This window comes from Pituophis catenifer, unplaced genomic scaffold (genome assembly GCF_029215685.1).
Source record: "Pituophis catenifer annectens isolate HBS135680 unplaced genomic scaffold, rPitCat1.0.hap2 SCAF_15, whole genome shotgun sequence".
NCBI classification, from domain to species: Eukaryota; Metazoa; Chordata; class Lepidosauria; order Squamata; family Colubridae; genus Pituophis; species Pituophis catenifer.
Genome location: NW_027256895.1, coordinates 17,767,849 through 17,781,381, shown reverse-complemented (window position 1 = coordinate 17,781,381; position 13,533 = coordinate 17,767,849). Strand labels below are relative to the sequence as shown.

At 38.7% G+C, this 13,533-nt stretch overlaps 1 protein-coding gene across 1 annotated transcript; it reads right to left on the bottom strand.

Annotated features, from left to right (window-relative positions):
- Nucleotides 1–4,536: 4,536 nt before the first annotated feature.
- On the bottom strand, nt 4,537–12,929 carry LOC139324503 (vomeronasal type-2 receptor 26-like). The gene is made up of 7 exons (XM_070954215.1): nt 12,890–12,929; nt 11,227–11,392; nt 10,251–10,542; nt 8,624–9,484; nt 7,924–8,028; nt 6,969–7,095; nt 4,537–5,438 (listed from the first exon to the last, which is right to left on the bottom strand). Exons 1-7 carry the CDS (start codon nt 12,927–12,929, stop codon nt 4,537–4,539), a joined length of 2,493 nt encoding a protein of 830 aa, XP_070810316.1.
- Between the last annotated feature and the right edge of the window lie 604 nt (nt 12,930–13,533).

Sequence of the window (13,533 nt, the reverse complement as noted above, 5' to 3'; positions counted from 1 at the left end):
GATAACCACACACCGTGTAAATACTGTGACAATGTGCATGCACGTGGGAAAGATCGGTGTCCAGCATATGGTAAAATCTGTAGGGTATGTGGGAGGCTGAGCCATTTTGCTGTAGTGTGTCTGGCAGCAAGGAAGTTGCATATGGTCGAGCAAACGCCGGACTTAGAGGATGTATCACTGTTTACCACGGATGCGATCTATATGAAGGAATGCATTGATGTAGAACATTCAAAAGGCAAAAAGTGGTTTGTTAATCTTAAATTTAATGATACAACTCAATCTTGTCAGTTGGACTCGGGGGCAACATGCGATGTGATGAGCCTAAAGGACAAAAGGAAATTGAGACACCCCTTCAGCCTAGTAGTGCCACATTAAAGTTATATTAGGGGGAACTGATGGAGTCACTAGGCTTATTTTATACAGAGTGTAACATATGTGGGGTTACTCACAAATTAGAATTTGAAATTGTGGATGTAGATCAAAAGCCGTTACTGTCAGGCTCAACGTGTGAGCGTTTGGCACTAATGCGATTTACCATTCCGAGGGAGTTGCATAATGTTGAAACCTATTCCTCCAAAGGAATAGGTTTCCCCTCCTTGGGGAGACCATTGATAAAGCACCAAGTCCTCCAAGTTTATAGGGAGGTGTTTGAGGGCCCTATTGCATCTGTGCCTGGAGAGGTTCATTTTCAACTTGATCCCACTGTCCCTCCAGTACAAAGTGCCCCGCACAATGTCCCTATAGCCATTAAGGCACAGGTTAAAGCACAGTTGGATAAATATGAAGCAGAGGGACATATTGTTTCAGTAGCCCAGCCAACCGACTGGATAAGTAATATGGTGGTGATTAGGAAGTTGGAAAAGATCCGAATTTGCATCGATCCTAAGTTTTTGAATATGACCTTGAAATGATCGCATTACCCAATGCCAACGTTAGAGGATGTTTTGCACAAGCTGCCTAAGGCACGGGTTTTTACACTTGTTGATGCCAGGGATGCCTTCTTACAGTGTTAACTGGACGAAGAGAGCAGTTATATTTTTGGACTCCTTGGGGTAGAAAGAGGTGGCTTAAACTGCCCTTTGTTGTCTCTGTAGCACCAGAGACATATCAAAGGAAGCAGCATGAATTATTGAGTGGCCTCAGCGGAATTCAGCCTATAGCTGATGATATTCTTATAGTTGGGTGTGGCGACACTGATGATGAAGCGGAGCATGATCATGACGGGAAATTGATGACACTATTGGAGTGGTGTAAGCAGGTGAAGCTGAGGCTCAGTATAAAGAAGCTGCAGTTTAAGGTGTGAGAAGTCCGCTTTCATGGACATATTTTAACATCACAGGGGTTAAAAGCGGACCCAGACAAGATCAGAGCTATTGTGAACATGCCACCGCCTACTAATGCTAAAGCAGTGCAGAGATTCATTGGCTTTGTCACATATCTAGCAAAATTCTTGCCACACTTATCTGAGATGTGCCAGCCATTGAGACATCTGTTGGATAAAGACGCAATTTGGCACTGGCTCCCTAAACATGACCAGGCAGTGCAAGAGATAAAACGCTTGGTTACTACTGCTCCAATATTAAAATACTATGATGTCACAAAGACGGTTACTATTCAAAGCGACTCAAGTAAGAACGGTCTGGGATGCTGTCTGTTACAAGAAGGTCAACCAGTTGTATGCACGTCCAGAGTGCTTTCGCCAGCAGAGTTAAACTATGCTTAGATCGAGAAAGAATGTTTAAGTATCGTATTTGCTTGCCAGCGTTTCCATTATTACCTTTATGGTAGAGATATAATTACAGTTGAAACTGATCACAAACTGTTAATAACTATATTCAAAAAGCCTCTTCTGTGTACCCCTAAGTACATGATGCTCAGTGTTCAGCATTATAACCTTGATGTCATTTTTAAGCCAGGACGTGAAATGTATATCAGCGATACCCTGAGTAGAGCCACAGTAGATCAGACAGCTACGGGAGGAGAACATGAATATCAGATGGTTTGGTGGCTGCGATATGAATAAATATGTTTTGCTGAAATTAACCAAGCAGATTATCTTAATGTTACGAATCAGCGGTTACAGCATTTGGGGCAATATACGGACACTGACGTGGCCCTACAGACACTAAAGAATATCGTGCTGAGTGGGTGGCTGGATGTGAAAGAGGCAGTTCCCATGATTGTAAGAGAATACTGGTCCTTCAGAGATGAGATCGCTGTACAAGATGGCATTCTGTATAAGGGTCCAAGAGTTATAGTGCAAAAGTTATTGAGACTGGAGATGTTATTGCACATCCATTGAAGCCACATTGGTGGGGAGGCATGCTATAGACAAGCCCATGACACATTGTACTGGCCGAATATGTGAGGTGAAATTGAGGATTTTGTCAGTAACTGTACCATTTGTAATGAATATGCATATTGGCAACAGAAAGAAACTATGATGTCACACGAGATACCATCCCGATCCTGGCAGATCATTAGTATGGACTTGTTTAATTATGCAGGGAAAGAGCACTTGATAATAGTGGACCATTATTCAGATTTTTGGGAAATTGACCTCCTTCCAGACCTTTCAGCTGAGACCACCATCAAGAGATGTAAGTCTCAGTTTGCACGTTACGGGCAACCAAATATAGTGATTACAGACAATGGTCCCCAATTTGTAAGTCTGCAATTCAAGAAATGTGCTGCTGAATGGGAGTTTGATCATATTACTTCATCGCCACGTTATCCGCAAGTGAATGGAAAAGCCAAATCAGCTGTAAAGATTGCTAAGAACTTATGTAGGAAAGCATATGGCGAATGTAGCGATCCATGGAAGGCTATTTTACATTGGAGGAATACTCCAACCGAAGGTATGGACAGTAGCCCAGCACAAAGATTAATGTCAAGGAGATTAAAGACGTCCTTAGCCGTGGCAAATAAGTTGCTTGAGCCCGTGATGATACAAGGGGTCCTGGAAAGGCTACGGCAGAAGAGGCAAGTGGCGAAGGCCAAATATGATAGATCTGCAAGAGACTTGCCAGAGTTAAAGGTGGGAGAACGAATTCGGATGAGACCACTGCCTGGAGATCGGATTGGCCATTGGGAAAGGGGTACCTGTTTACAACAAGTGGCACCTCGCTCCTATTTGGTGGAGGTTGGAGGAACCCGATATCGGCGGAACCGTGTGGACTTGCGTGTGGCTGAGCAACCAGACTCCTCATATCCAGTGGGTGGGTTAGAACCAGTTGCCAAGCCAAACCTACTTAAGGATAATAAAGAATGCCCGTCTGATATTAATGACAGTCCTGAGCAAGTTGGTGTGTCTGGTGATAGCCAAACATCTGAGGCTTCAGAAAATGGCAAGCGAAGAGATCCGGCCTGAGTGAGAGAGTCAGGTGTGAGAGAGCCGGTCGTTACTCGGAGTGGTAGATGTTCACGCCCCCCTGACAGACTCAATTTGTAGAAAGTGTTGCTGTTATTAGAAAAGGGGAGATGTTATGGGGTTGTGTTTGCTTTTAATCTTTATCTCTATGTGCCTCTATGAGGTGTTTCCGGTTCCTGGGTGTTGCCTTTGAAGAAGCTTTATAAGCGTTGTTTGTTAGTTTTACTTCGTTAATAAAAGCATATCCGAAACAGTACTTAGTCTGAAACATGAAGATGAAAATGAGGCCAAAGAAACAAATTAACAGAAAACAATTAAGTTATGCCTACAAAATATCTACTGAGAAATAGGAAATAAATTCTCAATCTGCCAATAGTGTCTGCATCATCTGTGTGGAATAGATACAAACATGCTGTCTTATCCCATCATCTCAAATTGTGTGATGCTACTATAAATGCATGTCTATTGGTGGGGGATGGATGGACAAGGTTTTAGTTTTAGAAAGCTTTGGTGCAAATACCTTACAAGGAAGCTCATTATTTTGACTGATTGATTGATTATATGCAAGCAATCAAGCTGTTTTTGACTCATATTGACCACATAGGTAGATTTTCTCCATGATAATCTATCTTTAGATTGATTGAGTACAACCTTATTCACATTATACTAAATGCCATTTCACATGACAGCTTGTGTGGTGTAGTGATGGAAGGTTCTGAACTACTAGTAGTGTAAAGAGTAAAGAAAATACCTTGAGAGAAATATGCAAAACTGCATAAGGGATTGATTTTTTTTTAATCCAGAGTGATGAGATTACAGTTGGAAGTAGATCAAGAGGGAAACCTCCTTAATTCATTGTAATATAAAAAGAGGGAAGAATTGCAGCACATGATTTAAGTCATTTCTTGAATGGATTATCCATGGAGAGTATTCAAATTTTCAGCTCATTCTACATGGACAGTTATGGCTGGACAGTTATGGGTGCAAGTCACTTAGGACATTTCACACCTATGTTCTATAAGCTGACAATTTTATTCAATTTCAGTTTTAGAGAAGGAGATTATGTAATGAGAACACAGAAACCAAGCTGTATAAAATACAAGATATTTACTTGAAAACAGAATAGCTTTAAGGAAATCTATTTATTTGCACCCAATGTTACATTCTTAAATTCTTCCCCTTCTTAGCTGTTCCTTGTTATTTAAATCAGGCCTCACCAGAATGATGTAACATTTTGGGAAGATGATAAAAGCCAGTAACCCCCTACTGGAGCACAAAATGGAGAAGATTTCAACAGCCACCATATATTTCCCTTTTGTGCTCAAGTATGTTGGAACAAATGATAGCCAGATGCTGCAAAATATCAACATGCTAAAGGTAATAAATTTGGCTTCATTAAAGGTGTCAGGTAACTTCCGGACCAGGAAAGCCACCAGGAAGCTGATAATTGCCAAGAGACCCATAAAACCAAGGACACAGTAGAACATGACAGTTGACCCTTCATTACACATCAAGACAATTTCCTTTGGCATGGAATACATGTCAACATCTACGAATGGAGGAGAGGTTGATAGCCATACTGTACAAATAATAGTTTGAATAAAAGAGCAAGAAAGGACAATAGAAAGACCCAGCCTCTTCCCCATCCATTTTCTAATTCTGGACCCTGGCTTGGTAACCATGAAAGCAAGAATTACAATGATAGTCTTGGCCAAAATGCTAGAAACTGCCACAGAGAAGATGATGCCAAAAGTTACTTGCCGAAGAAGGCATGTCCATTGATGAGGCTGACCAATAAATAGCAAAGCACAGAGAAACGAGAGCAGGAGGGTGATGAGAAGAATGTAGGTGAGGTTCTCATTGTTGGCTTTCACAATAGGGGTGTCATTGTGTTTAATGAAGAGCCAGAGCAGCAAAATAGTAATGATAGAAAAAATAATAATCAAACTGGTGAAGGTGATCCCCAAAGTTTCTTCATAGGACAAAAATGTTACATATTTTAGAATGCATAAATTTTGTTCCTCATTGGGATAATGATCTTGTGGACACTGAAAGCAATTGTCCATGTCTGTGAAAAAAGAAAAGCAGTCTTCTATTCTATTAACATGAAAATGATACTGAAAGAATCCAATCTAATTAACTTTTTAAACTTATACACAACTGCATGATGGACAATGAGCAGGTGGTAGCTGTGGCTAGTAGAGTCTTTGCACACCTATGGGTGGTGCATCAGTTCCATCCATTCCTGGACCAGGAGCAGGGGTGAAATCCAGCAGGTTCTGACAGGTTGTGGAGAACCGATAGTGGAAATTTTGAGTAGTTTGGAGAACCGGCAAATACTACCTCTGGCTGGTCCCAGAGTGGGGTGGGAATGGAGATTTTACAATATCCTTCCCCCAGGAGTGGGGAGGGAATAGGGATTTTGCAGTATCCTTCCCCTGCCACCCCCACCAAGCCACGCCCACCAAGCCATACCCACAGAACCAGTAGTAAAAAAATTTTAATTTCACCATTGACCAGGAGGCCTTCCTTGCCATCACCCACAGTCTTGTAACCTCCCACTTAGATTGCTGTAATGTACTCTACATGGGGCTGCCCTTGAATAGCATTTGCAAAGTTCAACTGGTACAAAATACAGCTACATTTGTAATTAATGACACCACCTGCACTGTGTTTCCCAGTGCAATTTAAGGTTCTGGTTGTCATCTTTAAAGTCCTGCATGGGTTGGGATAGGATTACCCGAGGGGCTGTCTTTTTCCAAGGGTTTCTACCTATCCAATTTGATCCAACAGATTGAGCATGCTACAGATCCCACCAGCTAAAGAATGTCAGCTGGCAGGTAATAGAAGGTTTTCTGTTGCAGCTCCTGCCTTATGGAATACTCTCCTTTCAGAGATTAGAATGGCCCCAATCCTATTGGCTTCTTGCAAAGTTTTAAATGCTTGACTATGTATATGGAATTTTTTAATGGCACTGTTACTTGGGTTTACTATTAGGCTACTATTAGCAGCCCTGTTACCTGGCTTTATTATTACTATATGTCAGTGTTCCAGAAAGTCCCCAACTCCAAGTAAAAACTCTGAGGCAGGCATTTCTTAAGGTTCCATTTTATTAGAGTAGGTACACTGGCACATCTGGGAAAACCCAAATCTGAGGGTTCCGGGTTTTCCCTCAGTAAATCAAAACCCCAAATCCAGCTCCCTCACCCATCAGTCTGTCACATGGTCCAATCATCATCCATCCCAACTTGAGCCATCCCTGCAACCACTCTTCCTCTTGATGCATAAACACCATGACCTTGACCAAAGGGAAGAATGCTATTATGTCAAACTACATAATATTAGCACCAGAAGTGTCCATGCTGCCACTATCATCATAGGTGCTGTTTGTACTCTTTATTTGGTGGGTGTTTTTATTATTTTAATGTTTTCTAAATTGTCTAAATTTTAGAATTGTAAGCCTCCCAGACTCACTTGGTTGAGTTGGGTAACTATAGAAATTGAATCAATCATCAATCAATCTCAGTACCTCAGCAGATAGTCAGCTGTGATCACAGACAATCAGTAAACAACTATTCCACTACAAATGATCACTTACCTTTCTGATTAGAAATCTTCCCTCCTGGACAGGGAAGGCAGTCATAGCAGCAAAATGGTTTCCCTTCCTTTTTGGCCTTCCTGTAACCTGGATGACAATGGTCACTGCAGAGAGAAAAAGGCTGTGTCTAAATATAAAAGAAAGAGAAGAATACTGCAAATGTGCATATATACAAATAATCATAGTTGTAAGTGCTTTTATAGAGGAATCATTCTGAAGGAATTCATATATGATCATTTACTGTATAATGCAGAATCTTTTAGGAAAAATAGTTTATCAATTGTTTCTGCAAATCCAAAAGTTCATATAGAGAGTGATAGATAGATAGTGAATCAGAGAAAAAATATATAAGTAATCTGACATATGTCAGCACTAATCGAATGCCATTTAAATGTCACGTTTTGAATTTCTTAGATTTTTCCCTCACATTTACAATTAGAAATTCTTCAATTGTAGGTAATGACTCATATGAATGAATATAGCTTCCAACTATATCTAAATCATGATTTTGGATAGAATCTGTGGTATAGATGAATGCAATCTAATAAATCTGACATCTGCATGGATGTATTAAGCCAGGAGAGGTGACATGCTGATCCTGAAATATATGATTCCTGCTTATTGATACTCTGTGTAAAAGGAAATATTTGAACATTTCATGCTTTGTTACATACTTTCTCCTATGTTATCATTATCTGACATTTCTTTCTACATTTTCTCTGTATTTTCAGACAGCTTTCTGAGATATTAGAAGAAGAGTTACTTCAAAAAACTCTTTTTTTTTTCAACCTGTATAATTCTCGAATAGAACTCAAAGAGTTACAGGAAATACCTGATTAAAGCACTTTGGCCAGATTATGGATTCCTCTGAAATAGTAAATGTTTTTTCTGTGAGAGACAAGGGTTGTATGTCTCCAACTTTGACTCTTAGGAAGGAAAGGTTTGGGAAGGTTACCCAGTTGATAATATCAAATCCAGTTTCCATTTCTCCATTTTGATTGAAGAAAACTGTTTCCCCAACACTGTTGTTAAATGAAATGATTTCCACAAAATGGTTGAGCTGAAGAGAGAAGATGAAATATCAGGATATATTTAATGACATTGCTCTTTTCCATTTAAGTTTGTTTCATGTGGAACAAATAGGCAGAAAACAGGGATTAGAATAATGTCCTGGAGAAAAAGGAGAAATTGGAATGAATAAATGCAACTTCTGAGAAGGCCTCAAGGTCATGCATATCCCTAATTAAATGTGAATTGTGCCTATATGGTTAAGTTCATAGGAAACTCTCAGACAAATAGCCTATCAGATGTCCAACATTGGATACAATATTGCATTAATGTTGAAGCTGCATCAATGTTTTACTATGGTTTATTGAGCAGATTTCTCCATGCAAAATTGGAGCGGCTTGCAATCACAATTTCAATCTGTATAGAACTACTATGGAAGACTTAAATAGAAATGCATCCCATTTAGGAGAAGCATGTTATACACTGTGAGGATAGGGTTCACATGTGAAACAAAGTAGCTGGTATCAGCTATTTTGCGATTTTTATGGTCTTAAGAAATATGGAAGTATAAGACTTTTCTACTTAGTCTAGAATCTCTTCCATGAACCACAGTGACCTAATTGAAATCTGTTTGTCTGGGACATTACCTTCCACAGATATTGAGTCAGTGGGCTTTGGGTTGCTTCATGGACACTCTTTTTCTTTTTTGATCGAAATGAAAGCATGTTATGCAAAGCATATGCCACAACGTAGACTGCATTGTAGATGCTGTAGCTATGGGAGGTCATGCTCATTTCAAACAATGATGTTGGAAGATTCTCCAGTTTCTCCTCACCTGTGCAAGAAACCCTTTCTTGCCTGTCTACCATAGATCCAGAAAAGAAACACCCAAAAGCCTCTTCCCAGAAAACCTGAATGAAGCTATCTTGTATTTCATTGGTAGCATTTGTCAACTGAAGAAATTCAGTGAATCTCGGGACCTCCTTTGAATGAACTGCTAAGGATAAGGCACCATGAAGCAAGTCTATGTCTTCATTCTTTTGAAAAGGGAATGATGTGAATTCCATCTGAGCCGTCATAAGGTAAACCCTACCTTTTGCCATTATTGATACATCCTCATATGTTGACAATGTGGAACACATTCTGAAAAATATCATGGTCTCAATTTCACCATAAATAATGGATACATTAGCAATGCTTTTAATTATAACATTATACTGATTTATTCCCTCTGTCACCATCTTATCAATGTCAGTAATTGATGTAATTACTGGGAATCTTTCAATATAATCAAAACAGATTCCTTTTTGAGAAAATATAGGAAGAGCATCCTGGATAAATCTCTCTCCATTGTTATCATTGTCATAGAGTACCCCAATCCATGTCCACTGGAAATGCAACAGTAACTGGAGAATCCCTTTATATTGTCTCTGTACATCTGGAAACATCTGGTGATAGGAAATAGCCTGAGTTTTCCTATTCATCTCAGAAGCAGAGCCATATGTGAACTATAAAAATTAAAGAAAAATGTATTAGAGTATTTATATCTAGATAAATCTTTATTCTGATTTTTTACATGAATGTGACCGAGATAAAATTTCCTTTTTATATAAAAAGATTATGAAGCCAAGTTCGCTATTCATTTTTGCTTCTCATACTGTTTCTATCATTACAGAAGACATAGGAGAACATTAGTTGTTTTTAAGTTTTTAGAAAACATCTCAAATAAAAATGCTTAATTATAGTGATCTTCAATGCAAATGCACTTTATCATGATTTCAAACAACAAGTATCCCAAAAATACATTGATTAACCAAATTCAACAGTGATCAATATCTATAAGACCATCTTATGAATTATTAGAATCATTGTGAATGACAGCAATAGAGCTTGAAATGTAATTGTCCTAAAAATTATGAATTAATATCTGAAATACATTGAATAAATACATTATTTGTCATTGAACGACAATGAGGCTATTATTGATGTATGCCAAAAAGCAATTCATAAGTTGGTGAAAACTGCACTTTACCCTTCAGTGAATAGTTACAGTATAATTAAATAATCAAAAGAGAGAAACATGTATTTGAAAATGAATTGTCCTTTAAAAAGTGATGCTTCTTCTTATCTCTATAAAATATTTATTCAAATGTCATTTTTAAATTTTAGTTAACAAAACTATCTCTGTGCATGTTTCAGTGTGAGATAGATACATAGTTGATAGACAGTAATTAGACATATAGAGTGAGTTAAAAACTGGGAAGAAACTCTTACTTGTGGAATCTTGTAAATGGACAGGATGGCTGCCATGTGGATACAGACTTCAGAATCAGGTCCTCCAATGACTGACACTAGGTTGTTCTCTGTGTCACAGTTGTAGTTAGGGATTAATTTGCCTTGTGTTGAGAAGAGTTCCATTGAGGCATGATAGGTCCAGCTTGCAATAAAATTGCTGTTGTAGATATGGAGGCCCAGGGTGAGATTGGGCAAAATCTGGGGATTTTCATTGATCTCCTTTACAGCAAATACCAAAGACAAAATGTGTTGGTAGAGCTGAGTTACTACCCTGAAATGAAAATTACATGTCGATTTGAGCACATTGATTTCAGAAAAAGAGATGTAAGATATTTTTTCATTCAATTCACAGCTTTAAACATAATGAAATCATAATTACCCTCATATGGTTGCTGATGAATGTTATTGAATACTGGTACTACTTTAAAAAAAAAAACATTGTTTAAGAACAGAAAATTGCCAAGAATGCAAGTATACAGCTGAGTTCCATACACAATTCAGACATTAAGAGAGAGGGGGGAGGGGGAGCGAGGGAGGGAAGGAGGGATGGGTGGACAGACGGACGGATGAACAGACAGACAGATAGACAGATAGATAGATAAGCAGTATATTATTATGAATAATTAAATTTCCAGGAAATTATTGATAATAAATTAAATCTGTTCATTTTAGAAATAGTGAAATCAGAGCAAGTTTATATCTGAGTATAAATGATCAGATGAAAAATATTTTAAAATATTTGGGAAGATTGTTATCAGAATTATGAATTCATCTACATGAATGAGATTGAATAGAACCATTTATTTTCAATGCATTGCTGAATTGACTTTTACATCCAACATATTCTTAAATAATTTCAGTCTTCACAAAAGAATGGTTAATACAATATAGAATCAGCACAAATCCATGAAACCCGTCTTCTGATTAATAAGTTTTAGATTAATGAGCATCTTACTCAGTATCATAGAAAAGGTCAGCAGAAGGTTTTTCACGAAAGTCCATTGTGTTTGAAAATATATAGATTTGAGACAAAATGCCAGCAACAATGACATCTCCTGATTGATAGTGTTTATGAGGAATTGGAACAGGATCACTAACAATGCAGTTCGTGTGAGGAATCTCTGAGAATACCCCAGACAAAAGAATTAAGACAATACAGAAAGCTTCATTCATTTGCATGATAGAATTCCTTCTTTGCAGTCTTTCATTTGCCCAATTTTGTCTTGTAATAAATTCTTGGCTGAATAGCATAGCCTAACTTGAATGACCACTCGGTTGCTTTATAGCACCCTTGCAATGCATTACAGGGCAGCACCAACATATAAACAGCATATGCACTGCTTCTTTACATTATAGAGCAAACAATGGTTCTGCGTCTTGCTTTATTTCTTCTGGTGGTTAATGAAATTCCCCTGAGACTTGGAAATGAAGCAAAAATAATTGGAGTTAATTTGATAATTGCCAAAAAAATAACCCCCTATTCAACATCACACGTTCTATGAGATATCATAGGAATATATTCAGTATCTTTCATCAAAAGCCATCTCCATCCATGCTCGCTGGATTAGCAAAAGATCCAAAGGTCCTTAGAAAATAAAAATAAATAAAGATACAAGGTATTCCTTGTGTTCCATATCAAACTTTGGGGATACCAGGTGTTCCATATCAAACTTTGGGGATTTTCATTTTCTTTTCAATGGGATTGGAGTGAAATGTGAATTGAAAAGCAACCTGTAATTAAGGAGAAGCTTCCTAACAGTGAGGACAATTAACCAGTGGAATAGCTTGCCTCTAGAAGTTGTGGGTGCTTCATGACTGGAAGTTTTTAAGAAAAGACTGGATATTCACTTTTCTGAGATGGTATAGGTCAGTGATGGCTAACCTTTTTGCCATCACATGCCAAAAGCAGAAGGGAGTGTGTGGGGGGGTCGAGCACATGCATGCCAACACCCATAATTCAATGTGGCCCACCCCCGTGCATGCATGCGCGACCCCCTGCGCTCCCCCGCTTTTGGCACATGATGGCACAGTGGGCCCAGTAGGCCTGTTTTCTTGCCCTCCCCAGGCTCCAGAGGCTTTCTAGGAGCTTGGGAGGGCAAAAACGGCTTTCCCCACCTCCCCGGAGGCCAGAAACTGCCCATTTCCCGATTTCCGGTGGACCCAAAAAGCCCAAAAATCAGCTGGCTGGCATACGCATGCATGTTGGAGCTGAGCTAGGGCAATGCTCGCATGCCCACAGATATGGCTCTGTGTGCCACCTGTGGCACGCGTGCCATAGGTTCACCATCATGGGTATAGGTTCTCCTGCTTGAGCAGATGGCTAGACCAGAAGACCTCCAAAGTACCTTCCAGCTCTATTCTAATAATTCTAATTAATTCTAATTCTAAATATTTGACATAATATTATAAGCTAAGTCAGAACTGAATAGCACAAATCTTTTTTTCGATGAAAATAAAACCGTTTTTAAAATGTGTTTCATTGTCTGTTTAGGTTAATATCATAAGCATGGGATGAATCATCTTCTAACATTACCTCAAATTTTGTCACTATACATATAGAGTTGAAGAACTTGATTTCTTGTAATCACTCCTACATCCCACTATAAAGTCAGACTCACCCCACTGACTTTTCCTTTCTTGAATTTCTCTAGGGAACATTGTTTTGTAATATACATTTGTTTGAACACAGATACAGATACAGATTAACAGAGTTGGAAGGGACCTTGTAGGTCATCTAGTCCAACCCCCCAACAGATGGCAGTCCAATCTCTTCTCGAAAGCTTCCAGTGATGAAGCTCCCACAACTTCTGAAGGCAACTTCTGTTGCATCTGTTGATTGTTCTCCCTGCCAAAAGCACTGAATAAAAATTACCTTGTCAGGTTAGGATTACTGGATGAACATCACAATATTTATGCAAGATACATTTAAAAAATAGTTCTAACTTTAACAGAGGGTGAAAGGTTCTTATACTATCTTATGCTCAATAGAATGAAGGTTAGAAGCCACTTTATTATTGTCTTTGTTGTTTTTTTTCCTTTTTCTCTATTTTTCTTTTTCATTTTCCTGTAGCTTCTGAACTTTTATTTTTCTATTTTCTCATACTTTATTTTACATTAGTTACATTCACCTGACCCACCAGACTGGGGAGGCAGGGAATATTGTGGGTCCTGTCTCCTAAAAAGGGGGACTCTGGGACCTAGAAGAAGGGCCTTCTCTGTGTAGCTCCCTCCCACACAGATTAGATTTGGCCTCACTTTGACA

Bases quoted from the DNA above. Each gene is read 5' to 3' on its own strand.
- LOC139324503 (XM_070954215.1), bottom strand. From the start codon at position 12,929: ATGTTCCCTAGAGAAATTCAAGAAAGGAAAAGTCAGTGGG. The intron at 10,543-11,226 runs GTAAGATGCTCA...TTTTCATTTCAG, and splicing joins GACCTTTTCTATGATACTGA to GGTAGTAACTCAGCTCTACC. The intron at 8,029-8,623 runs GTAATGTCCCAG...TTCTCTCTTCAG, and splicing joins TGACTCAATATCTGTGGAAG to CTCAACCATTTTGTGGAAAT.